The sequence below is a fragment of the Bos javanicus genome, chromosome 2 (assembly GCF_032452875.1).
Source record: "Bos javanicus breed banteng chromosome 2, ARS-OSU_banteng_1.0, whole genome shotgun sequence".
NCBI lineage: Eukaryota > Metazoa > Chordata > Mammalia > Artiodactyla > Bovidae > Bos > Bos javanicus.
Window position 1 is genome coordinate 4,235,423 of NC_083869.1, and position 27,216 is coordinate 4,262,638.

Sequence of the window (27,216 nt, forward strand, 5' to 3'; positions counted from 1 at the left end):
TCCAGAAGTAGGAGGCCCCAGGCTTCACGGCATCCAGCACCACCGTCGGATAGTGCTTGCAGCTCCCCTCGAGTTCCCAGGCAGCACGAGGGCCTTGCCCCTCAGGTGGTGACTGCCAACCTACACTCTGGTTTTCTCCAAGTGACACCCAGTCAGGGTCCCTGCACATGCACACGCTGTACCCCCAGTGGCTCTGCTGGACTCTGGGCACTTGGCCCTGGCCTGCAGGGACCCATGGGCACTGCCCCAGGTGGACCGTGAGATGCCTCCACTGTTCTCCTGTTACCAGTGGGGAAGCGGAGGCACAGAACAGTCAGGGAGCTGCCGAGGGTCCCCAGGCTCAGACCCGAGTGTCCAGATAGGTGTGATCCCATCTTTCCCATCCACACCCATGACTGCATCCCCTTAGCAGCTGTTACTCAGCAGGGGTCGTGCTCAGATGGCCTGCTGGGCCTGCCCAGGTAGCAGTGGCCTAGGGAGAGCCTATCAAAGGGAGGCAGCCGGTGTCCTAGTGGGGTCTGAGGGTGCCTGGAGCCAGTCCACTCTGTCCCATGTACAGCAAAAGGGAAGCTCGTGGTTGTGGAAAATTTTATGTTGGGCCTGAAAACTAGTTTTTTTAATATTTACTTTCCGTTTTTCTCACTAAAACAGCAATATGTATCATAGCTCAGGAATTGCCTGGGAGTCGTGGGGCCCGGACAGGGCCTCCTTCTCACGCTGCCTCTCTGGGGAGGCCTCTGCACTCTGGCCACACTGTACGGTGAGGGGCCAGGCGGGAGTCTTTTCTGACTGACTGGGAATTGACTTTACCCAGGGAGAGGATGGTGGGCACATGGACGGGCTGGCACTCTGCCCTGCCTCCACCCTCAGGCCCAACTGGGACCTCAGTGGGTCTGGCTGGGGAGACGCAGGGAGCCGAATCCCGAGGGCACTCAGCACTGCAGTTTCCACAGGTGCTGAAGGACACGGAGGGGCCAGGCTCTGGTTGGCAGGGCCACAGCCTTGGACCTGCACACTGGTGTTCCTGAGGTCAGAACCAGCACCTCCCCCCTACATCCTGTGCACACACCGGGCAGCTCCTGGACTGATCCTTCTGGGTCTGCACCTGGCTCCCAGCCCCACACCTGCCCTGCACACTTCCAGGGTAAGCGCCGACGGGCACGTCTTTGGGGAGCACGGCATGACCCCTGCTCTAGTTCAGAGGCCCTTTTTGTGATGTCTGCTCCAGCTCGTGGAGCAGTGACCTCGGGCTGGGGCCGGAATTCCTCAGGGACACGCACCCCTCCCCAGGGAGAGGGCAGGCTGAGGGGCTGGGAGCCTCCCAGGACTGACCACAGGCTGTGCAGGGCACCCGAACACGCGCCTGGCCACAGCTTGTGCTGCAGGGCCAGTGGTGACTCAGAAACACCCTGGAACAAGAATTCCTCTTTCCTTCCAAGTGGTTGGCACTTTGAGACATTTCCTCCCGTTTGATTCCTTCCCACTAGCCATGTTTAAGAGCTGAATGGTTTTTCCACTCCGTGGCTGGGCCACCCCTTCATCCCTGCCACCTCAGAACAGGCTGGGACATTAAGGAAATAGTGTGTTCATGGAAAATTCGCTCTTGTCGTAAAAGTAGGGCTGAGCCCTCAGTCCCCTGCCCCCAGAGACCTGGGCCTGGGCTCTGCAGGAGGCCCTCTAGGGGTGAAAGGCCACACTCCTCAACAGCTGGCCCTCTGGGCTCCCTGCCTCTCTCCTGCCTCCCAGGAGTAGGGCCCCTGGCTGATGACATCTGTCCTGGTTTCAGGCAAGTGTGACTGGGGTGAGGGGCCTATGAATTTGTGAGAACTCAGGGTCACAATTCGCTTGAAGGGGCCCTAGAGTCCGTTTGCCAGGCAGAGCTGGGCAGCCCCCACCTGGCTGGGGTCTGATGTCCCTTGCTGCCCTGGCCTGGGTCATGATGAAATGGAAATGTGGTGGTTGGGTGTGGAGGGCATGAAGAGGGCAGCAGGACCCCTGGCCCCAAGGTGGGGTGTGCAGCCCCCTGCAACAGCCCCCAGCCTCTGCCTGGCAGATGGGCAGTGTTTGCAGAGCCGGAGGTCAGGAAGAGGCCCTGAGCTTCTCTCCACCATAGCCCCCTGCCTGTTGGCCTCTGTCCCACTACAGTCGGGGTCCCTCAAGTCAGGCCCAGGCCACCGGAACTCTTCTGTGGGTCTTGGCTAAGGACCTGAGCATAGAGTAGGTTGTGACCTTTAGAGGCACCCTAGCTCAAGGGCTCTGTGTTCCTCACCAGTTGCACTCTTGGGTAAATGTGATGAGTCTGTGCCTCAGTTTCTCCATCTGTCCATTGGGGCCATGGCTACTCTTTGATACCCCTGAGGGCAGGAAGTGTGGCCTGCTGGGGTACCTGGCACCCAGGGAGGGTCCCAGAGGAGAGGGCATTGCCCGCCATCCCTTCTGTCCACCCCTGTGTGAGAGGTTTGAGACCAGGGAACCCTGAAAGGGCTACCAGTTGTCTCCCTGCTGCCCTGGGCTGAGCTTGAGGTCTGTGCCATGTTGGCTTTGAGAGTGCTGGGCCACCCAGCGGGGCAGAGGCCTGGAGCCCCAGTTAGTTTGTCAGGAGGGTGGGACAGCAGAGCCCCACCTCACAGGCAGTCGGGGTTAGGGACCCCATTGCTGGCGTGGTGTGCAGGGGGTGGCTGTGTGCCCCTGTCCCCACCAGACGAGGCAGGTGCTTGCTGCCCCCTCGCTCTGTTCAGCCAAGGAACAGAAGTGGGATTCTCAGCAAGGTCATGCCCTGGGCTCATCTTGGTCCTGTGTCCCCTCTGCCAGGAGAGCTGTGGATGTGCCCCATCAACCATGGTTGGGGGCAGGTTCAGACGGGGCGAGTTCCACTTGTCACCCCGTCGCTGAGGCTCTCTGCAGTGGCTGTACACGGAGCAGGGCTGCTTTCTTTCCTGAGAAGTCTGGTCTGGTTTTGCCTGAAACTTGTTCAGCCAGGACAGGCTGCAGACATTCCACTGGAGAAGAGCTGTGTGTGTGTGTGTGTGTGTGTGTGTGTGTGTGTGTGTGTGTGTGTGGTGATATACACGTCACATAAAATTTACCATTTTAACAGTTGTTAAGTGTGTGACTCAGTGGCATTAAGTGCAGTCACCCTCTTGTACAGCCACCAGCACCCCCATCCGTCTCCAGAACTTGGCTGCCTCCCCCAGCTGAAGCTCTACCCATTAAGCAGACTCCCCGCTCCCGTCCCCCAGCCCTGACGGTCCCCCTTCTGCTCTCTGTTTCTGTGAACTTGGCTCCTCAAGGGTCTTCATGTAAGTGGAGTCAGATGGCATCTGTCCTTTGGGGACTGGCTCGTTTCGCTGAAGATGATGTCCTCAAGGTCCGTCCGTGTGGCAGGTGACAGAATCTCTCTCCTTTTCAGATGGAGCAGCACACCACTGCACGTGTATACCATGCTTTGTTTTTCCACTTACCGTTTGATGGACACTTGGCTTACTTCCACCTCTTGTTCCTGGGAATGGGTGCAGAAGTATCTGTCCGCGTCTCTGCTTTCCATTGTTTCGGTGGAACTGCTGGGCCACGGGATACTTATATGTCTAATATTTTTAGGGAACCGCCATCCTGCCTCACTTTCCCATCAAGAATGCACATACGTAAAGGTTCAGTTTCTCCACATCCTTGCCAACGTGTCTCCTTCTGCTGCTTGGTGACTGGCTGGTCGTGACCTAGGGCAGGACGGTCTAGAATGTGGTGCAGAATGATGGCACGGGAGTTGCTTAGGGTCTCAGGAGGAGTCTGGCAAAGCCAAGTTCAAACTCCATGCGCCTGGAAGTTGGGGAAGGCTGGAGGGTGGGGGACAGTGGTGTGTGGAGTTGGCGGCAGGTGTCTAGCGGAGGGTCTGGGTAGGTGCAGAGAGGAGGAGGCACTTCCCCCCACCCTGGCTCCAGCACTGAGCTGATGACTGGCAGCTGCGTGGTGTGCTTGGCCCTGCAGTGATCTCCGTGTAGACTCACGGCGGGGCCAGGCGCACACCCTGGGAATCCCAGCGTGGCTAGTCCGCTTGTGCCGGGCTCAGCGTGGCCGTCTCGTCGTCTAAGGGCAGCTGGGAGACTAAGCAGGCCCCGCCCTGGCCATGGACCCCTGCCCTGTGTGGCAGGCAGGTCCCTCCCCACTCGCTCGCTTGGTGGTTAGTTCCCCAGCCCCAGCCCACGCCGGGCAGTGGCTCTGTCTTTGCTCCAGTGGGTGGCCTGCCCTCTCCCAGTGACCTGCGGTGGCGCACACATGGGCTTCTTGAGTCAGGCCACCCCAGTGTCCTCTTTGCGTGTGTGTCCCCGGGGCGCCATGCTGGCCAGGCTTGAGGGTGCTGGGGACCATGGACTCACACGGCGTCGCTGCATAGGGCCGTCCGTGGCTCGGGGGTCTCAGGCTGCAGCGCTGTCGCTGCTGCTCTCCCGGGCGCAGGGCTTTGAATGGCAGTCAGAATACTTACAGCGCCCCTGGCACCTCCCGCAGGCTTGTTGCCTTCACATTCCTGCTTCCCGATTCCCACCAGGACTCGCGCCCCATCAGGGCCACGCAGTGGCCTTTGCCTCTGAGGCTGTCGCTCAGCAGCCAAGGCCCTGGGTACACAGAGGCCGGATGGCAGCGCCCTAGAGCCCTGGAGGCCACGGCCCTTTGGCTAACTGTCCAGACGCAGTTCAGGCCATGGTTTTTCCTTCCTTGTGAGACGTTTCCAAAGTGTGCATCCCCACTTCTGAGTCCTCCTGGAGCCTGGCAAGCTTGCCGGGCAGCGAGGCCCCCTAGTGGGTCCCCAGCCCTCCCTCCAGAGCCCCCGTGGGGTCAACTGTGGTGTACAGAAGGCAAGGGCGCCAGAGCCCATGCAGGGGCCATGGTTCTGCCCTTCAGGACACACTCAGACTCCATCTTGCAGCGCCCTCGTTTGGGTCCCAGGGGTGCCGTCCACCCCCAGACCCACCCTGCTTCTCCACGCAGGCTACACACAGCCTGACGTGCTCTTGGCCAGCAGGGAGTCCACCCCCAGGGCCTGGGGGCCCATGGTTTTCCTGCTGCTGACACTCTTCAGCCTCCGGGTCCTTCCTCTCTAGGAGTCGGAGAGCGTGGTTTCTGGCAAGTCCGGGAGCTTGCTCCCGACCGCCTGCTCTGTACACAGAAGCTACCTGATGGGTGAACAATGGTGGCCGAGCCCACCACCATTCACTGCTCTTGTTCGGGGCCTCAGGGAGTGAGCGTCAGGCTCCCTGATCACTTTCATTTCCAGCCTCAGAGCCTGAGTCATTCTCTGAGTCCTTGCTCTGCCCAGGCCCCATGCTGGCCCTGGGGACTAGGGCAGATGGGCCAGGCTAGTGGGAGACAGGCCAGGAGAAGGAAAAAACCACACAATGGCTGAGAGGTAGGCAAGGGCAGAGACGGTCTGAGGGGAAAGGAGGGGAGAAGGAGGGTCCCTCGAACAAGACTGGGGAGCAGCACTTCTTGGCATGGAGATGCACGTGCAGCTGGGGCTGGGTGCCTGGCTCACGCGGGTCCCTGCTGCACAAAGAGGGCTTGCCTCCTGGGGCAGAAGGATGCAGTATGGAGGGTTACTAAGCAGGGGAGCAGTTCAGCCAGGGCCCATGAGACAGAAAACTTCAGGCTGCACATGCACAGCTAGGAACCTGCAGCCACACAGAGGACCCCAGACTTGGGCCTGGATGTCCCCAGAGTCATCTAGGGTAGTCTCCAGGGACCATTTGTGGCAGGAGTGGGGTCAGAGTTAGGAAAGAGAGGCAGGTAGTGTCACAGTGGGTGAAAAGCCTGCACTCAGATCCCTGAGGGAGCCCCCTCCCCAGGGCCCTGGCAGGAAGAAGGCAGCCATCAGCCACGCTCGTTGTGACAGGCGTGTGGGACCTGCCCTCGATCTGTCAGCCCAGCTCTGAGGGTGGTGATGGGCTGAGTGGGCTCCCATGGCACAGGGACCTCGGTCCTAAAAAGGACCTGTGTCTCCAGAGGACTCGCAGGGCCCGAGTCCTTTGGAAGCGCTGGGAAGACCTGGGCTGGGATGGGCCCAGCAATCGACAGCAATGGGGGTGGCTCTGCATAGCCCCGCCTCAAGCGCCCAGCGGGCCAGGCCCACATGGAGTCCGACAGACAGGCCTTGGCCGTGGGCTTTGCCCGCCCTGAACCTGGGGGAGACAGACATGACCAGAGGGGAACGCTGGCGTGACCATGCGTGTCTGGGGGAAGCAGATAAGGTGGCTTGCCCTCCGGCGGGGGGATAACCTGTGCTGCAGCCCTTTGGACTTATCTAGACAGGCCCTGAAGGGGTGGGTGCCCTCCAGTCGGGGCCCCCCAGTGCCCTGATCTCTAGGGCTGGGCTGTGACCTCTCCCTCCTCACGTACCTCGTGCTAGCCGTGCCCTGCCTCTGAGCCGGGAGGGGGCCCCCAGGTCCTGCCTGCTGCCACAGTGCGATGGTGGGCGGACTGTCAGTGCTGGGACATGTCCACTGCTGCAGTGGAGCGGAGCACTGGTGACCAGAGGCGTTGGCGGGACAGGCAGAGCCCTGACCACAGCCCCGCTGCCAGGCTGCCTCCCTCGCACACTCTTTTTTGGGATCTGTGTCTCCACATCGTCCCGCATGAGTCAAGCCTTCCTTTGCAGGTGGAGCCTGTCGACTGACTGTACCCTGCCCACCGCTGCCCCCCACCCCACCCTCATGCCCAGTGAGTCACACCCTATGGCCTGGCCCACAGCCCTTGGAGATCCCTGAACCCGGGGCCCTGCTCACTTACTCAGACGCTGCTCCCTGTGCTGCAGGACAGCCTGGGCCTGTGCCCAGTGCCCACAGCCCAGAGGGACCCATGTGCTGCTACTGCCCATTCACATAGGCGTAATACCAAGGGGTTTCTGGGTAGACTGGCAGTGCCCCCACCAGAGATAGAGTTCTAGATCAGATGCTGGCATCCGCCCTGTCCTGCCCTATCGCCAGACCTGGAGAGCCCTGCTGATGGGCGGTTTGGCCTGGCTTCTCCTGGGAAGCAGGCCCCTGAGCTTCTGGACACCGAACACTCTTTGCCCTAATTTAGTACAAGGCTCCAACCCTGGGTGGTTCTGTGTCCAGGCTCGTGTGGACCTGGGCCCAGCGCTTCCTCGTCAGCACGTGGTGTGGGTGTCCCCGCCTCAGTTGCTGGGCCTGAGTGTGTGGTCGTAGGGGAGCCAGAATGCAGCCGGGCTCGGCCTCTAGGGCAGGACAGACGTGGGTGACTGAGGACAGCCCCTCTCAGGGCTCACCCCTTTCACCTGAGCTCGTCCTTGTGCTGGTGGAGGACCTGGGGCCTGCTCGGCCGGCCCACCTGCCTCCTGTGCAGCCCTTTCCCTCCAGTGCTGCCCAGGGCAGCCTCCCTTAGCTGGTTCCCTCCACCCCAGAGAGACAGGGCTCCTCTGCTTGGCATGCAGGGGCCTTCTCCCAGGCCAGAACCTCTCCCTGCGGCCACCCTAGGATCAAGGAGCTTAGCGGGGGTTCGCCTGGGTGGGTCTAGGACAGTGTGATCCAGGTGACCCTGGGCCATGAGGGAGTTAGATGGAGGGAAGGGAGCGCTGAGAACCGTCTCCTAGGAGGCACAGCTCCGCTTGAGCAGGAGGGTGCCTGTGGGCCCCTCAGCCAAACTAGATGGAGCGCAAGCCGGCCCTGGGGCCAGAGCCTTCTGAGCTCAGGGCAGAGCAGCTGGGACTCATCCTCACAGGGGCTGTCCCCTCCAGTCGGTCCATATGCCTCCTGTGTTTACTGAGTAAACCCAGCCCTCCCACAAACGGAGAAGGGGCCAGCTGATTGAGGCAGTGAGGGCCGGTGCCAGGAAGCAGGAAATGAGCTTGGAGAGGCCTGGCTCCACTTCCTGCCACCATGGGGGCACTCTTGGGCCACTTGCTCCAGATGACACAGCAGCCTCTGGAGACCCCAGGGGTCTCCAGCCAGGGGCTCTTCCTCGGGGCCAGAAGCCAGCCCACTGAGCTTACTCGGAAGCAGGCACTCAGGCAGCTGACGCATTTACTGAGCTCACGTGGGGCCAGGGGCCCTCCCTGCCCAAGGTCCAGGCCCCAGGAGGCTCGGCACAGGGAGCATGCAGAGCTGCTCCCGGTGCAAAGCTGCCCCAAGTCTCCAGAACCCTCAGCCCTCCAAGAGCAAGCCAGACCTTACCTGTGGGTCACTCCAGGTCCCAGCAGAGAGCATTGGACGTGCAAAGCAGCCCCCTCCCCGAGCCGGGTTCTGAGGGTGAAGCCTGCACACAGGTGCTCAGCAGAGACACGGTAGACAGACTCCTTCCTGTCATTTCATCGTTAAACTGGAGAGATGCAGCTGGGAGAGGAGGGGCCTCTTTGCCCCATTTTTTGTCGCAGAGAAAATGCACTGTTTTTTCCCCACTGGGGACCATGTTTATTCTAGGTTCTTTTGGATACTTTTTCAGGTTATAGGAATTCTCTTCTAATCATGAATAATTATTTAACCTCCAGTACTCTTGCCTGGAAAATCCCATGGGCGGAGGAGCCTGGTAGGCTGCAGTCCATGGGGTTGCGAAGAGTCGGACACGACTGAGCGACTTCACTTTCAGTTTTCACTTTCATGCATTGCAGAAGGAAATGGCAACCCACTCCAGTGTTCTTGCCTGGAGAATCCCAGGGACAGGGGAGCCTGGTGGGCTGCCGTCTATGGGGTCGCACAGAGTCGAATACGACTGAAGCAACTTAGCAGCAGCAACAGCAGCAATATAATTTTACATAACTTCTTACATATCTGTTGATGTCTGTAATCTGTTGGTGTGAAAATCCATATGTGGATTTTCTCATGTTAAATCATCCTTACATATGTGGGATTACCTGATTTAGTCATAGTGTCATATATTTTATATGCTCTGCTAGATTCGATTTGAGATTTTTGTTTACAGTTTTTTTACATCTATATTGATAATGAAAAGAATTTCAATTTTCCTTTCTTCTCCTGTGTATGTTTGATTTTGGTATTCGGGTTATGTTAGCCTCATAGAATGAGTTGCAGGTGGAAGTGTGCATTTCCTTACTATTATCTGTAAGAGTTTGCATAAAGTTGGGTAATCTGCTTTTAAAATTTGGTAGAAATTTTTTCTGTAGGAATTGTCCCTTCACTTTTTATTTTGAGAAATGTCAAACCTACAAAGTACTACTAAAATAGTAGTAAAACTTTAGACCTTTCCCCTAGAAAGACGCTGCTGTTAATGTCTGTCATTTTGGCACATGTGTGGATGTGTGTACTATCCCTTGTTCTCTTGTGTGTGTGTCTGTGTATGCGTGTGCTTTGTCTGTGTGTCTATGTGTGCTTGTGTGTCTGTGTATGCATGTACTTGTGTGTGTGTGTATATGTACATGTGTCTACATGTACGTGTGTCTACATATACTTGTGTGTCTGTGTATGCATGTACTTGCGTGTGTGTATATGTACGTGTGTCTACACGTACGTGTGTCTACGTGTACTTGTGTGTCTGTATGCATGTACTTGTGTGTGTATGTACATGTGTCTACGTGTACTTGTGTGTCTGTGTATGCATGTACTTGTGTGTGTGTGTGTGTACGTGTCTACATGTACGTGTGTCTACATGTACTTGTGTCTGTGTATGCATGTACTTGTGTGTGTGTGTACGTGTGTCTACATGTACGTGTGTCTACGTGTACTTGTGTCTGTGTATGCATGTACTTGTGTGTGTGTGTACGTGTGTCTACATGTACGTGTGTCTACGTGTACTTGTGTCTGTGTATGCATGTACTTGTGTGTATATACATGTACGTGTGAATACATGTATGTGTGTCTACATGTACTTGTGTGTCTGTGTATGCATGTACTTGTGTGTGTGTATGTACGTGTGTCTACGTGTACTTGTGTGTCTGTGTATGCATGTACTTGTGTGTGCGTGTGTCTACATGTACTTGTGTATCTGTGTATGCATGTACCTGCATGTGTATATCTATATACGTGTGTCTACATGTACGTGCGTCTACACGTATGTGCGTGTGTGTACATTGTACCGTGTGTGTGTCTGTGCTTGGTTTTGTTTTGCTGCATTTTGGCAGAACTGTGTGAACCTAGGCTGCAGACATTCCTCAGTACTCGAAAACCTGTAGGAAGATTTTTAACTGCTGCTTTGATTTTTTTTTTAAGCTTATGGGGCTACTTGTGAGTTTTCTATTTCTGACTGACGGCTTCTCTGTCTCTCTCTCGCACGTTCTCCTGGCACCCCTATCCACGGGCGGCAAGAGCAGGTGAGTTCGTTCTGGCTATTTCCTCTCCCGTGGCCCTCCTCTCCTGCCTTCTGGCCAGGTGGGGGTCCCTGGGATGGCGTGGGGTCTGTGTTGCGTGGTAAGGAAATGGATACAGAGATGTTCCTTGGGTTGCCTGTCAGGGCCACAGAGCAGTTAAGTGGCTGAGCTCCCGGCAAGCAGGGACCCCTTTTCCTGGTGCATCCTGCCCCAGCTGCTCCTGGAGATCCTGCATCCAGGGTCAGTGGCAAACACACCACTTAACCGCTCTCGTGACTGAGTGACTTTGGCTGAGGACCCCCTGAGCCTCAGGTTGCCTGTCTGACAGTGGTGCCCACCCCGGAGGTCGTGGGAATAAAGCAAGTGAGTGCCAGGTGGGCCCCGGCCACAGAAGCCCTTTCAGGGGCTTCTGAGGTGGCCTGGGGGTCCCTGTTCTGTAAAGGACCAGGGACCAAGGTTCATTGCTGAGGTGGCCACCCTCCCAGCTCCCGGGTGGTCGCCTCCCTGAGAACATGCAGACCACACCGCAGGGGAAAGCAGGACTCTGAGTCAGTGTGGGCGTCACGTGGCTTCTGTCTGGAGCATGTGCCGTTTAGGCTCTGACTTTCTGTATCAGGGAAGAGCAGTTCCTATTCAAAGAGCCCGTCAGACCGTCCTCCCTGCCCCACCCTGTGCCCTATGCTCCTGTGGGAGAACGTGTGTGCACGGAGCAGGGGGTGCGGGCCAGCCCCTCCTCTCTGCTCAAAGCCCTCGTGGAGCCACAAGGGAGGGACCAGGGGCATTCGTCCGGGAAGAGGGGTGTCGTGGAGCCTGGAGCCAGCCGCCAGCTGTGGGGTCAGAAGGCTGAGCCTGGAGGGAGTATCGGGCCGCCCCTAGTGGTTCCCCGACGAGTGCTGGCCCTGCTGGCTGCCAGATAAGCAGTCACTGCTGGTCTCACGGCTTTGGAGACGTTTGCATGGCTGCCGGGGAGGCCCACAGCTTCCTAGGCCTCTGACTTCACACCTCTAGTGAGAGAATCAGGTTAGATCAGGCGCACAAAGGGCCTTTAATCTTTTTGTCTGTTTTCTCTGTAATACATGCTTGGTTATATAAAACGGGGAAAATAACAAAAAATTCGGAAGCAGAAGAAAAAGTTGCCTGGAGCTCCAGCCTGGGGCCAAGCCCCCTGCACCCTTGGCGTGTGTTGTGTTTCTGCCCTGCCTTTCCTCTGTGCCCAGTTTGTGTGTGGCCCAGAGCTGGCGTCAGGTTGTAACCCGGACTCTGATGCGGCGCCTTTGCTCATCATGCGTATGCTAAGTGTGCCCCTGCGTCATTGCAGGGTCCCCAGGAGGGCTGTCCCACTTGGCATGGGGTCATCAGATGTAGGTTTCAAGCTCCCTGAGCTCTCTTTAGGCCCTGAACTGTGTGACCTGGCAGGGCCGGTGTCCGCTGAGCTGGGCCCTACTGCGTGCGCCTTCTGTGCTGCTCTTGGCTGCTGTGGGGTTTGTTCCTGGCACAGAGACACAGAGGCTGGCATGGTTGGCAGACGATGGGAGCAGGTAGAGCCGGGCATGTGTGCTGCATGCCCTGGCAGGGCCCGACACTGCCCCCAGGCCACACTCTCCATCCTTCACGCCACCCTCTTCAGGCCACAGCGGGTCTGCAGGTAGAGCTTAAGAGGACATGGGAGGACCAGCAGAGACGGGGAGGCACAGAAAGTGACCCCGAGAGCTCTTGGCCGAGACTCAAGCTGATGACAGGAGACGAAGGCTCTGCAGGCAGGTCTCAGGCCCCATCACTGAGCACACAGCCCCTCCCAGGGAAGGAGCAGGCTGGGCACCTTCACTTTACCCCGAGGTGGGCACATGTGATGTTCAGGTGAGAGTGGAACCTCCCCGCCAGTGTCAGAAGCCAGAAAGTGCCAGGGGGCAGGCATGTGTGAACAGCAGCCCCATGGGGCTCTGCCAGTGCCAGGCTGGTCACCTGAGCAGCACCTCCCTGGCCAGAGCCCTGCTCAGGAGCCGCGGGTGGGAGCCTGGTGGAGTTGGAGGGCAGGGGAAGCTCCCTACTGCCTTTGGATGGCCCCGGATGGAGCACCGCTTCTGATGATCGGTCAGCAGTCCAGGGCTGAGACTGACCCTCACCATGGGGGCTTTGGGGACAGCGGACAAACTCCCAGAAAGCCGTCAGTCAGTCAGTCCTTTGCTTGGTGGAAAGGACATCCCTGGAGAGACCTGTGCTTGGGTAGGTGGCATGTAACCCCAGGCTTGGCCACAGCTGGGAGGACAGGACCAGTGGATCCTCTTGAGACCTCAGGCAGGTCAGCCACAGCCTTTCCAGTCAGCTGCCTGGAGGGAGGGGGGTCAGGGCTGGGCATCGATGCTGGGTCCGTCAGTGTCAGGGATGGCAGGACGTGCGTCCACAGCGGGAGGCCTGCTGCGGGTCTGTGCAGCCCTGACCAGCACAGCAGGGTCTGTTCCTGCTTGCATCTGCAGGCGGCCTCACCTGCACCTTCACGGGCAGAGCACCCAAGCCCCCAGCGCTGGACGTGTTGCCTGAGAGGTTCTTGAAGGATGATCGCCCTGACCAAGACTCGACAGCGACTGGCACCACAGGCTGGAAGCAGGAGGGCAGACTGAGCCGGGGGCCTGACTGGAGGCCTGCCGCTCGTAGCACCCAGCTCTCGCTGTGGGCCTCTCCTCCCCACTGCGTGTGCCCAGGGCTATGCCCCCCACCGCCCCCAGTGTGTGTTGGCCTGGGGGTTAAGTCACACACACCCCTGCCCCATTAGTGTCCTGAGGGGGCCTTGTGAGGGTCCAGTGGGATCATGAAGGTCAGGGGGCTTGGGAAAAGAGGGCCAGGCTTCCATGGGGATCCCTTTTCCTGGTCATTTGCCTCGGGGAAAGCAGGGCTGCAGCCCCAGGAATGCACTCGGGAATGTTCCCAGCCTTCAGGAACACCTTGCCATCCCTGCGTGCTCAGCAATTCATTGGATTCTCTGTGCCACAGAGCTGGGGGCTAAGATAGCCTGCTCTGCTTTCCTGAAACTGTGCTAACCTTGTTTATAAACTGAGGGAAGATGTTCACATGCCTGTGAAACTCTGGATGTTGTCAGGGGAGAAGGAAGGGACTGCTGAGATATTTCCTCCGCCTCAACTAGGAAGACTTGTTTTTCTTCATACATGTTTTTCAGCAACTTGGAATTTTGAAATAAGGACGAAAATTTCCTGTTTTCTCCATGATAACAATGTCCTTGCCTTGTTGAAACCGCAGCCTCCTTTCCGCTCCCCACCCCCCCGCCCGTGCCCTTGATGAGCCGCTCTGTTCTCCTAGTGTGCCCATTCTGACCTGGCTGGACCCCTCCTCTCTACCCACTGTGTTCTGGAGGCTCGTGAGGAATGCTGCCTCCCACCCCTCACCCTCCGGCAGGCCTGCTCCTGCCTGTCCTTCAGATCTCAGGTCAGGTGTCACACGCTGGCAGCCCACCTGACCCTGCCCTGGCATCAGGCACCTGACCACTTGGTGTGTGTTCGTCCGCGCGTCTCACGGGCACAGGTCCAGCCCTTCCGATGCTGCCTGAGTGCGGGGCTGCCTTGGTCCTGCAGGTGCTTCTGTGACAGGAGAAGAGCAGTCCTACCCGAGGGGGCCGGGGGCTCCTGCAGAGGGTGCCGATCCCAGACACGGATGCAGTCTCAGAGCTCACACACCCATACCTGCCTGGGCTACGAGGTCCGTTACATGTAACCTTTCGCCAGATCTTTGAAGGGACCTGGGAGGTGCTGGAAATAGTCACGGGCTCAGAGGGGCCGGTGACCCTCCCCAGGCCACATGGGTGGAGGTGGGGGGCTGGCGAGTCTGATGCTTCGGATCGCAGCGCCAGGACACAGAGCCCCCATTGCTCACCCTCCTGTCTCTTACAGACACAGCCTCCTTGCCGGGACAGCTGTTTGGGCGCTGCCGGGGCCTTTGTCCTGGCTCAGGGAGCGGGTTGGGGCTCTTAGCTCCCAGCACCGCCCACCTGAGCCAGCACTGGGCGTCACTGACGGCCAGGGTGCCCACAGGGGTACGAAGACAATGTATGAGCCTCCAGGTGGAGGCTTGAGGCACAGGTGCCTGGGGAGGGCCTTCTGCTCCTGTGGACTTGTGGGACGGCCCCATCCCAGGTCCCACAGCCTGGAGGCCAACAGCCCCCTCCCCTGTTCCCCTTTCAGGCAGCCCCACACAGTCTGTCAGCCCCCTCCCAACAGCCTGAACATACCAGCCCTGGCCGGTAGGGGGCGCACTGCATTCCAGGGCCATACTGGCACTCCCCCACAAGTCATTCCATCCCCTGAGACGCAGAATCCCAGAGGCTCTGGAAGCCAGATGCTCAGAGAGGCCTGTATCTAGAGCTGTGGACTCACGTGTCGCCAGCCACACTTAGGCCTCCAGCCAGGCCCCCCCTCCTTCAGGCAGAAGCCCCTGGGGGCACGGGCTTCTCCTTGGAGTGGGGAGCGAGGGCATAGGGGCAGAGCCGCAGAAGCACTGAGGTGAGGGCTCAGGCAGCCTGGCTCTCAGCCCTACTGCTCTTGCCTTGGCAGGGGCACGGGGCCCTCGTGAGAGTCAAGCCCTGCCCCTGCCCAGGCTCTGCACCTGCATCGGGGTCATGAGCCAGCAGGAGGCAGGGCTGGAGCAGGCTGTGACCAGAGAAAACCCTCCCCAGCATCCTGTGGCGAGGCGCCCAAATCCGGGGTCTTGGCTCTTCCCCATCCAGGACAGCTGTCAGGAGGATGGCCCCCACTGCCGGGGAAAGGGGTTCTGCTCAGCACGGCTAGTTCGTCCTGGATGTGTTTTTCCTTTATGCAGACCATTCTGACTCTTCATTAGCTTACTCTTCTTTAAAGAAAATGAATCATAAATTGTGTCCATGGTTTAGTTTAAAATGCCACCACTGCTGACTGTTGTTTGGCAAGTGGTCAGCAGGTGGCCAGGACCAACCGTGCCAGGTTATATGATTGTGTGCCTTCTAGGAGGGTGTAGCTCAGCAGGTAAACAGTTCTCACCAGGCGGTGAGAGGGTCCAGGGGCTTGAGCACTGCCACCAGCCAATTCTGTGGCTGGGTCTTCTATTTAACCTTCCTGGACCTCAGTTTCCGCATCTGCAAAATGGGGATATTTCCTTCCCAAAGAGTATCTGGGAGTGTCCAGAACAACCAGGGTAAAGCCTTGAGGGTTCACTTAAGTGATGCAAGTTATTACTGGGCTTCTAACACTCAGGCCTGGCTGGCCTCACCTCTTATCACGCCTGGGTCCTCACACATTGGCCCTAGAGTAGATGGATAAGGTTCAGAGACCAAGATAGGGTGGCAGTTTTTTTTTCTGTCTTTGAAAAGGAGCCCAGCATAGGCAGGCCAGGTAGGTGGTGCAGCCTCAGGAAACACCAGGAACCCAGGCCTTTTCTCTTGCCCTACCATCCCCAGAAAGCAATATTCTGCCTCGTGGCCCAAGGTAGCTGCTGGCACTCTGCAGTCACATCCACATTCCAGCCAGCAGAAGCAAAACAATGGGGAGGTGTCTCTAAGGACATCCTGATGGCCAGGCTGAGTCACACAGCCACCCCCGGCTACAAGGCACTTCCTGAGCGTCTTCCTCCTCAGGGATTTCCATGCTGTTTCCAAAGCCTGTGGAGTCACCTGGGGGTCCACGTGAGCACCACTCCCTATAGCTGGACTTTCCCCATTGTCTGTAAGAATTCAGCTCACTGGGTGAGCCGAGGAGGGCCTCCCCACTTTACTGGAGGTAGGTGGGGCAGGGAGCAGAGTTGTGAGACCGGCTGGGCACCAGCCTGCAGGAGGCCACGTGCCTCCAGGTGTGCCTGCTGCTGGAGAAGGAAGACTGGACTCCCATGCCCAGGTGGCCTTGGGCCATCATCTACCTCCCCGCCCGTCCAGCTAGGATGACCAGTGAAGGGCCAGGCCTGTCTCAGAGCTTCCATTCTGGTTCTGCCATAGATGGTGTCAGCTTTAGGTTCTGTCTGCCCTGGGCATCCAGGGCACAGGGGCTCTGGGAGGAGGGTGGGAACTGGCCCGCCTGCCTGCACACAGCACCCAGCCACTGATGCTGTGGGGCCACTCTCCCACCCCAGGTATTTTGGGAAGCAGAGTCAGTGAACTGACTAAAATAACGGCTGTGAGTTCACAGCTGCTGTGCAGACACGTGGGCCAGGAAGGACGGCCTTGGGCCAGCCTTTCCTGCATATGGATGGGGCTCCCCACCTGTGCTGCCAGCCCAGCACTTGATGGTCTGCAGGTGGCACAGGGCAGGGGCATACTCTGGTGCACGGAGGCGAGTGCTGGTCGGCGCCAGTGGAGGCTGGCCGTTCACCCGTCAGCTGGTTTCACTCTTGTGCTCTTGGGAATGGTCCAGTGCCCCATCCTTGCCGCTCTGATCAGAGTGGGGCCCACCTCTTCTCCCACCAGACTCCACTTGCTTGGGCCCGTGCAGCCCACTCAGCCGTGGTGAGGAGAGGGAGGTCACATGCCCCCAGGGAGCTCTGCCCGTGGCCCCTTCCCATGACAGGAAGGGGAGGGGCGGCCAGCCCCGCACCTCAGCTGCTTCCACCTGACCATGGGAATCAGAGCTAGGTCAGGCCTGGGCTTTTTTTAAGGCACCAAACCCCTCGTCTGAGTTCTGCGCTGCATTGTTTTATGGCGTGAATGCACTCCTTGGAGCTGGCCGGACCCACATGCGGCATTTTCCAAAGCCAGGGGGCCGTGGCGGGTGGGGTGCTGCCAGGCCGCAGGCCCTGGGGAGCGCCTGGCCTGAGGTCAGCAGCGCTGACTGCCAGCCAGAGCTCAACTGGGTGAGCTAATTAACTAAGGTGGTTCATGCCATGATCCCCTGAAGGTTGTCATTTTCTTGCTGGGAGAGGGACCCAGGGCTTGGTGAGAGAGCTGGCTCCCCTGAGCAGGCCCCATGGCAAATTCTCCCCTGGGTCCTCCTTCTGAAGTTCCAGAGACTTCTCAGAGTGTGGTTTAAAAACAACTAACTGTCTGGATCCTGGCTTCACGGTGTGGCCTTTGTCCTCATGAAGAGACTTCTGGGCCCTGAGAGACCACGATACACAGCTGGGGTGCCCCTCACAGAGTTTCCCTTGCTGCTGTGGAACCCCAAAGCCCGTCCTGGGGGGAGAAAGTGGCAGTGAAGCCAGTCCCCCTATACATTAATTTTTTATTTTCACTGACTGTGTATCTGGAAGTAATACACAGTATTTAAAAAAAAAAAAAAGAGGGAGTGTTATCATTCTAATCTTAAATAACAGTGTCCTCACCTGCAATTAGGGAGCTACAGCTCTGTTAGTGCAGGTAGAAAAATTCACCTTTGTTTCAGGGTTCGAGTTTGTTTCTGTGAGTTAGACCTTGTTCACAGACGCCTGCCTGCAGAGCCCGCCACCCAGGAGGGGAGAGGGCGGCTGGCATCCTGTCACAGGGCACACAGGAGCACAGACTTGCAAAGCTGGCCCTTTTTGATGGCCTCTTTGCACCCCAAGCAACAGGGATGTTTTATAACCTTTATTACTTGTTTCAGTTACTTAAATAATGTGTGCTCACTGCAGGCAATGCCAAAGTATAAAAAAGAAAATTTTTAAATCACCTATTTGGGCATATGAGTGTTCACTTTTCTTTAAGTTTGAAGTTTTTCATTATAAAATGTTAGAAAAGATCCATAGTCTCACCATCCTGAGAGCCTCTTTGTAGTGCCTTCCCATCCTGGATGGGGATCACGAGTCATCACCACACAGGTGGGCACAGGCCCTGCTCCATGCCAGCAGCCTTGTGCCCTTGGCTGCAGGACTGTCTGCCATGTGGGTCTGCCCTCAACTTATGCATCTATATCTCCCATGATGCCAACATGACACCAACATGCAACAACCTCACCATTACTCAACCTTTCTCTTTAGGGCAGATTACCTTCTAATTCTGTACCCACCTCGGCTCTGGGCTCCCAGAAGGAGGGTCAGGAGTGGGGTTTGGGTCAAACCCACACTTGGGCAGAAGAGAGAAAATAAAGCCTGTTCGCTGTAGGTATGACCTGTGGAAGGGGAGGGGCCATTTCTGCTTCAGAGCACAGGTGCCGGCTCTGGTTTCCTCATCATTGATAAAGTGCGAGGGATACAAAGCCGGCCTCCCAACTGGGACGTGGGCTCCAGCTTGCCTGATGTCCACTGCAGGTGCAGGAGGGAGCAGGCTATGAGGACAGAGTGAGAAGGGTCCTCTCCATGATCCCAGCTCTGCAGCAGGGTCGGCTCCCCAGCCCCTGCCATTCAGCCACTTCGAAGCTGTCACCTTCCAAGGAAGGATCACAAAGCTGCATCTTGCAGAATTTTCCCAGAGGCCATCACTCAGGCTTTGTTGTTGTTGAACCGAGCAGCAAGAGCTGTCTTAGTCCCCCCACCAGGAATTGAACCCATGCCCTCTGCAGTGGAAGCACAGAGTCTTAACCAGCAGACCGCCAGGGCAGTCCCAGAACTCAGACTCTTAAAACTGTAGAGCTAGCCCTTCCTTGTTTAGCGGTGTTTGCACCCAAGAACAAAACGCACTGCTTGTCCGCTAGGACGTCTGTGACTGTGGGATGCACTGAACCAGGGCACACAAAAATGTCCGAACAGCCAAGGTTGCAGAAAGCATTAAACGAAGCGCAATTAAACGCAAGGAAGCATGACACGGGAGATTCGTGTTTGGGCTGTCGGCTGCTTGCAGCCCATGCAGGCTAGAATTATTTCAAGCCTGAAGTTTCTCTGAAGTCCCATGTTCTGTCTTTGAAATCCATGAGAATTTCACACGCTGTGCCATTTCCCATCTGAGCTTGTTTTCCTGTAAATGAACAAGACCCTTCTCTGTCTGGCCCTGCCTGCGCCTCAAGCCTGTACTGCCCCCTTCTCAAGTCACGAAAGGCCGTGTCCCCACCGTCTCTGAGAAGCCCTGCTGACCTCCCCCTTGGTGAGCCGTGCCATTCATTACCTCCTCGCATGCTTGTTGGTTCTGCCCCTCCCAGCCCAGCGCACTCTGAGAGCCCTGCCCGCTCTGAGCCTGAAGGGGGAAAGTGTCTGGGTTTGGGCTGTGCCTGGCTTGTGGTGGGCATGGTGGTCGTGGCCGTTGGGGCCCTGGGGATGCTGCTGGTTCATGTCCTTTGCCATGCATTCATGGAGTGCCTTGGAGCCTGAGTGCCAGGGCTTCCACTGCCTCCTCTTCCTCACTTCCCCACCCAGCTGCAGTCATGCCCACTGTGGATCCTCCCCCCACAGGAGACCAACCCCGGCCCACTGAGTCCCATGGGCAACTTCAGTGTTGGAGGCAGACAGGCTGAGCGTGCGGCCCCCTCCCTTTGCTCCAGGGAGTGGAGTGCACTGTTTGCTGGCCCTGTTTGCACCCCAAAGCCCTCTTCGATGGGAAGCTGGCCAGCAGCCCAGACCTGCAGCTCCAGAGGAGCTGTGGTTCCTCCCCGAGTCAGGAGCAGCTGGCTGCTGATCGTGTGGTTAGTTCACAAGCCTCAGGGCAGCCCCGGCTGACCCAGAATGCTGGCCACCCTCACGGTCCCCAGAGGTGGTGCCCACAGGGGTCCTCCCCTCCCCGTGGAGCCTCTGCCTAGTCCCGTTAGCAGGTGTGACAGAGTGGGTGAGGGAGGAGCTGCAGACACCTGGAGCTGGCTGGCACAGAAGTGGAGGGGAACCAGCACACTCTGACAAAGCCCTCTAGGGCCTTCGCAGGCTGCCCTGGAGAACTTTGGTTTTAAAACCGCTTTCCTTAACATAAAGTGTTTGGGACACACAAAAGAAATATGTCCCAAATACGTCCCAAACATAAATTGCCTGAATGTACGTAAGGAATAAAGTATAAAGGTAAACCTCTCGCTGCCTGTCTTAAGCACAAGGACATGAACAATGCCATGGGAGCCACCGTGCCCACCTCCCCCCAACAGACCAAAGCTAACCTCTGGCTTGAACTTTCCTGTGTATCACATCATCTCATCTTGTTAATATTTTAACAATCTTTTAACATCACCTTTTCTTGTGCCACTAAAGAGTATTTTCTTTGGTTTTATTTTTAGAAGCTTGATAAACCCTAGGGCTTCTCTGGCGGCTCAGACGGTAGTACTCTTCTATGTTTTCTTAATTTGCTTTTTTCCTGTGACATCTTATTCATCACATTGACCCACGCTGCTGGGAGTAGCTATGGTTTGTTCTTCTGTCACTGAGCCATGCTCTGTTGGAAGAATGCACCCCGTTTGTGAATGCATGCCTCTGCGGGGGATATTCGGGGCTGTCACCAGCAGTGTGCTGCGATGGTCTCGTCCATGTCTCCCAGAGCTCACGGACAAGGCTTCCCCAGGATGTGTGCCTAGGAGAGGACTCGAGGGTCATGGGGGGGTTGTGTGTGCTGTCAGCCTTCCTGTGAAGCCACTCCATGGCAGCTGTCCCTGGTAAACATCCCAGAAACAGTTGTTGAAAGTTATCACTGCCCCTCTTCTGTTTGCCATTCCAGCAGGTATCCCATTGTGGCTGAGGGTGCTGTTTCCTCAATGCCTAAAGAAGGGGAGCATCTCTCCATATGTCTTTTTGGCCAGTTTCCTCATTGTTTTAATGGTTTTAGTTATAAGAATTCACACAGTGCTTAAAGACAAATAGCTCCAAGAGGTTTATGATAAAAACCAGCAGATCTGCTTTTCCTTTCTAGCTCCCCCAAAGAACCTCTTACAGCTCTCTTCACTAGTCTCATGTCAGACTTCCCTGGTGGTAGAGAGGTTAAAAATCCACCTGCCAATGCAGGGGACATGGATTTGATTCCCCATCTGGGAAGATTCCATGTGTTGCAGGGTAGCGGAGCCCATTCACCACAACTGCTAGCCCGTGTACCGAGAGCCTGTGCTCCACAGGAGAAGCCAGTGCAATGAGAAGCTTGTGCACTGCCGTGCAAGAGGAGCCCCTACTCACTGCAACTACACAAAACTTGAGCACAGCAACGAAGACCAAGCGCAACCAAAAATAATAGATGGAGAACGGCCTTCATGTTTTCACTGTCATGTTTCTAAATAATGTTTATTGCTATTTCTTTTTTTTAATATTTGTTTAGCTGCTCTTGGTTGCAGGATCTTCCATCTTCGTTGCAGCTCACAGGATATTTAGTTGCAGCATGCAGGATCTTTGTCACAGCATGTAAAATCTTTAGTTGTGGCACGTGGGATCTAGTTCCCTGACCAGAGATCAAACCTAGGCCTCCTGCATTGGGAGCGCGGCGTCTTCGCCACTGGACCACCCAGGAAGTCCTGTAGAGCTGTTTCTTGATTGATTACTTTAGACATTATCAGTGCGCTTTCTGTTCTGGTGGATGAGGTAGGTTCTTAACGCCCTTATCCTTCTGCATACCCCACCCATCCTCCAAGGAGGGTTAAAGCTCAAGTTTTTATTAAATTAGTAACCACCGTTTACATCCTGATGTCTCAAAAACCAGTGTTTTTCTTCTGAGTCCAGTAGCACACTTAGTTTTCTTTTGTGTGTAACTTTTCATTTTTCCTGGATGTAATGATTGCCCTACTTTTTACTTGGTTTGTCTTCCATCTTCATAGTCTTGGTTTTTTCCAAATGATTTCAAAGGCCTGCCGTGTATCTACCATAACGTGATTTTTCCACAAATGCTCTGTGGTGTGAGGTGATCTGTCCGTGCCCCTTTCTCTAGAGCCCTGTCCCTCTACTCCTGACAGGCCGAGTGGGATGCCCAGGGGATATCTAGGGTCTCCCTGGGTTCCAGCTCCTATCTGCCACACTTTTTTTTTTTCTAATTTACTAAATTTGGTACACATTCCAGTGTCTTCCTAGAGCAGGATTTCACAGAAAATACATTTCCCAAGCCTTCATTGGTGTGAAAATGTCTCTCCTCTCCCCTTACACTTGGTTGATAGCTTGGCTAGACCCCATTTGGTCATTTCCTGCCAGCATTTTGAAGCCGTTGTTCCGTTGACTCTTAGCATCTGGTGGTCCACAGAGAAGCTGAGTGCCATTCTGACAGCCAGCCCTCTACGTATTCTGGTTTTCTGTCCACATGCTTCATGGGTCATCTCTGTGGTCCTGGGTCTGGTCTCCACATTCATTCGCAAGGCGGTGGGTGAGCCATTTCACTCTAGATGAATTGAGTGCCCTACTTCTCGCTGTTTCTCTCGTCACCTCCTCCCCGTGTCCTTTCTCCCCTCCTCTGGACTCTTACAGACTAGCACTTGGACGGCCTGGATGGGCAGATCCTGCTGGCGGGTGAGAGGCAGGGTGCCCCCTGTTTGTGAGGGACCCCAGATGTGAGTGCAGGAGGAGCTTCGCTCTGGGCAGAGACTCCGCACTTTGCTCCAGTGTGGGGCTGGGGCAGGGCCAGCTTAGCCTGGGCACTCGGCAGCAGGGGCTGGTCTCCCATGAACGTGCGGCCTGCCCAGTTCCTCGTGTCTCTGATTCATGAGCACCTCCAGAAAACACACATCCAGTCTCATCCTGGGCAGGGAGCTGCCTGGATGTGGGGGTAGCGGGGGTGGGTCATCTGGGGGTCTTATGCCCTCCCCACCCCACGCTGCACCTGCCCTCTGCTCACTTTGATCAGTGCCCTCACTCCCCTTTCCAAAGATGGTAAGCCAGCACATAAACAGCTGATGTGTCTGCTGATACATATAATGGGCGAAGGAGGGCAGAGATGGGAGCAGGGGCTCAGGACAGCAGCTGGCCAGGCACAGACCTGTGGCACAGATGCCCCTTCCTTACAGTTTGGGCAGATGGCATCTTGAGGGACGTGGGGGTTGGAACAGTTGCTGGGAGATGATACAAATGATAAGTTATGGCTCACCCAGTGGGTCCTGAGCTGGGTGAGCTCCTGGTGCCCCTCCCCCACTGGACTGCTGCAGGAGCCGAATGGAGTGGGCCCAAAGGGAGGGCCCTGATCTAGGGGGTGTGTGAATGACTTCTGAGTGGCCCCCCGGGTGGCACCAAGCCTGCCCCCATGAACAGCTCCTTTAAAATGCTGGATCCACATGGGTTTGGGACCACCCTCCACCCCCTGGGGAGCAGAGTCAGGTTGTCCCTAGCAAGGCATGACATCTAGGGCTCAGGAGAAGGTCCTAGAGAGGACCCTGGACCAGAGTTCGAGAGGGCGCCAGGGCTGGGCTCTGCAAGACGCTGCAGTGGTCACACTCTGCATTAGAGGCGGTGGTCCATGATCGTTGCAGGTCATGCCACATTTCACACCTGGGTTTCTCATCTGGCCGTGGCCGTTGGAGAACTGAGATGTGGGGGCCAGCACTCCCTGGAGGTCTATAGAGTAGACGCTGAGCAGTCAGACTTAGGACTGCAGCCTGCCCCCTCTTTCACCCCCAGACGGCCCCTGTGTTTCCAGCCCCTTCCTGGCAACCCAGCCTCACCTCCCCCTCCCCGTCTCGTTGCAGGAAGTTCTACTATATCACCTTGCTGCGCGACCCTGTGTCGCGGTACCTGAGCGAGTGGCGGCACGTGCAGCGGGGGGCCACGTGGAAGACGTCGCTGCACATGTGCGACGGGCGCACGCCCACGCCCGAGGAGCTGCCGCCCTGCTACGAAGGCACGGATTGGTCGGGCTGCACGCTGCAGGAGTTCATGGACTGCCCCTACAACCTGGCCAACAACCGCCAAGTGCGCATGCTGGCGGACCTGAGCCTGGTGGGCTGCTACAACCTGTCCTTCATCCCCGAGGGCAAGCGGGCCCAGCTGCTGCTAGACAGCGCCAAGAAGAACCTGCGGGGCATGGCCTTCTTCGGCCTGACCGAGTTCCAGCGCAAGACGCAGTACCTGTTCGAGCGGACGTTCAACCTCAAGTTCATCCGGCCCTTCATGCAGTACAACAGCACGCGGGCGGGCGGCGTGGAGGTGGGCGAGGACACCATCCGGCGCATCGAGGAGCTCAACGACCTGGACATGCAGCTGTACGACTATGCCCGGGACCTCTTCCAGCAGCGTTACCAGTACAAGCGGCAGCTGGAGCGCCGGCAGCAGCGCCTCCGGAGCCGCGAGGAGCGCCTGCTGCACCGGGCCAAGGAAGCGCCGTCGCGGGGGGACGCCGAGGAACCCGGCCGCGTGCCCACGGAGGACTACATGAGCCACATCATCGAGAAGTGGTAGTGGCGGCTGGCAGGGGGGAGCGGGGCTGGACAGACTGACCAGCACACACGGCCCCCAGAACTCGGGGAAGAGGACCCCCATCCGCTAGCCAGAAGGCAGACGCGCCTTGAGCGGTGGAGGAGTAAGCCAGGCGGGTGGGTTCTTCTCGCCCTGCCAGGCTGGGGTCTGTGAAATCAGCATGGGAAGTGTGTTGAAGGACACCCCACCTGGCCTGCAGGGCTGGGAGCAAGCGGGGACCCACTGTCCTGGCCCCCACCTCATGGTGACAAAAGCCACAGGTTTGAAGACTAGAAAAGGCCTGTGTGGTGGAGAGCAGCCCTGCCAGGTCAGGTGTGTGGCATGTCCGCCAGGCACATGGCCACCTCCCCCAGCCTCAGGCCACCCAGCAGCCCCTCAGCCTCCAGGGAAACCCTTGCCCGAGGGCCTTCGGGGGACACAGGCAGCCCTCTGAGGTGGCCTCAGGAATGGAGCTCTCAGCTCACCCGTCTTCAAGGTCAGGGCACACCTTGTGTAAAGCCAAGACGTTTCTAGTCTAGCCCCTGGGCAGCCCACTCCCCTCTCTAGCCCAAGGTCAAAACCCACAGTGTGGCTTCATGCTTTGGGTGAGGAGATCAAAGCACATCGCCTGGGGTCCCCCACCCCACTGTCTGCAATCCCTAGACTGAGGGGAGCTGTGGGGGGATAGCCCCACACTGCAGTGCCCCCCTCCCATGGGCAGAGGGCATCCCAGGATTAGGAAGGCCGTGGCTGAGGACGGTGCTGCCTGTGACCGAGCAGACCACCCAGCCTGCAGCTCAGACAGGAAGGGGGTGGAAATCCAGAGATCCACCTGACCCCGGTCTCCCTCCTGACCCTCTGGGCTTTGTTAGTGGACTGCCCCTGGCTCCAAGCCCACCACTTGGACATTTATTTGAGGTTACACCCCATTGCCCCCAGAACCCTGTGTATAAAGTTCAGTCAGGCCTCCGTTGGCTAGAACACTGCAGACTATGGCCGTGCCCACGAGCCATAGTTTGGGGTCATGTTGTCTCAGCACAGCCAGGATAGGGTACACAGTTCTTTCAGATTCTCAGCTAGAGTTGGAAGAAACTCTGGGTGGCTTCATTATGCCCAGATACACAAACCCCCATCCCAGCCTCTCCCCGCATTTTCCTGCGCCCTTGCCCACACCAGCTGGTCAGGCCTGTCCCCACACCCTGCCGATTGGAGAAGCCATGTTCAGTCCATTGCAAACACTTGCCCCATTCCCATCCCTCTGATATTCGAGGGGGCCAGGCCAGCATCACCTCTGGAAGTACCCCCATCCATGTGAGACCTGAGATCTGGGGAGCTGAGTGTGAGCCCCACACCTGAGGTGGACAGGCTGCTCTTCTGTCCAATAGAGGACTCATACGTGACTCAAGGAGGTGAGGGCCACGGGCCACAGCAGCCTCCTGGGCAGATCCCCCTGAGGTTGTCTGCCTCAGGCTCCCCCAGCCACCCCAGCTGCCCTACTGTGGAGTGAGAGAGTGGGAGCGGGGACCCTTCCACAGCACTGGGAAAGTTAGGGTATTGTCAAATGAGGTGGCTACCCAGGAGGCAGAATCGTTATCGCTTGTCTGGCACAGGGGCTTCCTATGCCACTGGCCACTTCGTCCTGCAGTTCAAGGGCAGAGCAGTCAGCAGACCCCCAGAGTGGACGCATCATGCTGAGGAGTGAGCGCCAGGTGACTGAGTGGCTCTTTTGAAGGGATGTGAGAGTCAGCGTGGGGATCTGCTGATACTTACGTGAGGTGGGCATGCTCCAGGTTCACAAGCGCCCTGAGGGCTCACTCAAGCATGTGCAGTGGCCTCCCACTAGGAGGAGAGCTCAGCCCTGTTCTGCCTGAGCCCCTGGCACCCAGCCAGTAACCTGGCTGCATCAACCCTCCTCAAGGCGGGCTCCTGAGTGTGAGGGCCTGAGTGCAGGATCTGTTTGTACATAATGGAACGTTGTAGCTTATGGCCCGTTGTCCCAAGTCACACGGTCTCCTCGGCTTCCCCACTGCATCGAGGAGGTGGTCCCGGCTCCGGCCAACACCCTGATGGGTGCCAGTGAGGGTCACAGCTGGCGTCACCCTCAGCTGCTGGGGCCTCCCATCCTGCACTGCCTGCTCAGAACACCCGCTCTGAGGCGAAAGCTTCTCATACCTGCAGCATCTCCTCCGACACCACGGGCTGGGGCTTCAGGAAAGGTGGCCTCCCGGCCTCTTCCCAGGGCCGAGGGACAGAAGCAAACGTGCGGAGAGCGGACAGCTCCCTCCCCATGCCGGCCTGCAGCGCCCTCTCGGAGGAGGAGTCAGGGACAGCCGTACTGTCCGAGCAATGAGTCTGTGAACTTTTTTGGGAACTGGAAGTCTTTAACTTGAACCCAGGAGCGTTTAAAGCTTTATTTATTTATAGCTTCTTATTAAAAAAAAAAAAAAAGTGTTGAGAAGAAACCTTTTGGTGACTCATACAAAAAAATGAGTTGATGGAAACGCAAGTCATAATCATCTAATTGTTTTTGTCTAGGTCAAGATGAATGTTAGCAGATGAAATAAACCCTGAAAAGGAGCACTGGTGTGTGTGGTCTGTGGTCACATAGCCGCCCACGTGGCGTGGTGCCCATCCCAGTTTGATTTTTGAAATGTGTCTGTGAGCCAGGAATCACAGGAGCAAATGGGCTTCCCTCCGGGCCAAAGAGGCCCAGTAAGAGGAGTTAACACACTGTGTGACTACGCCTTGCTTTGTGAACGTTAGAGATGTGACTGTCATCACCGCAAAGAATAACTTCGGGAATTCCCTGGCGGTCCAGT

At 57.1% G+C, this 27,216-nt stretch overlaps 1 protein-coding gene across 1 annotated transcript in view; it reads left to right on the forward strand.

The window, feature by feature from the left end:
* Positions 1-26,974, forward strand: part of HS6ST1 (heparan sulfate 6-O-sulfotransferase 1) — a 39,869-nt gene extending 12,895 nt beyond the window's left edge. Inside the window, exon 2 of the mRNA XM_061431804.1 lies at positions 23,692-26,974. Coding sequence (XP_061287788.1) covers positions 23,692-24,400 — 709 coding nt within the window. The 3' untranslated portion in view covers positions 24,401-26,974. The remainder of the gene's footprint in view (positions 1-23,691) is intronic.
* Positions 26,975-27,216: the final 242 nt, after the last annotated feature.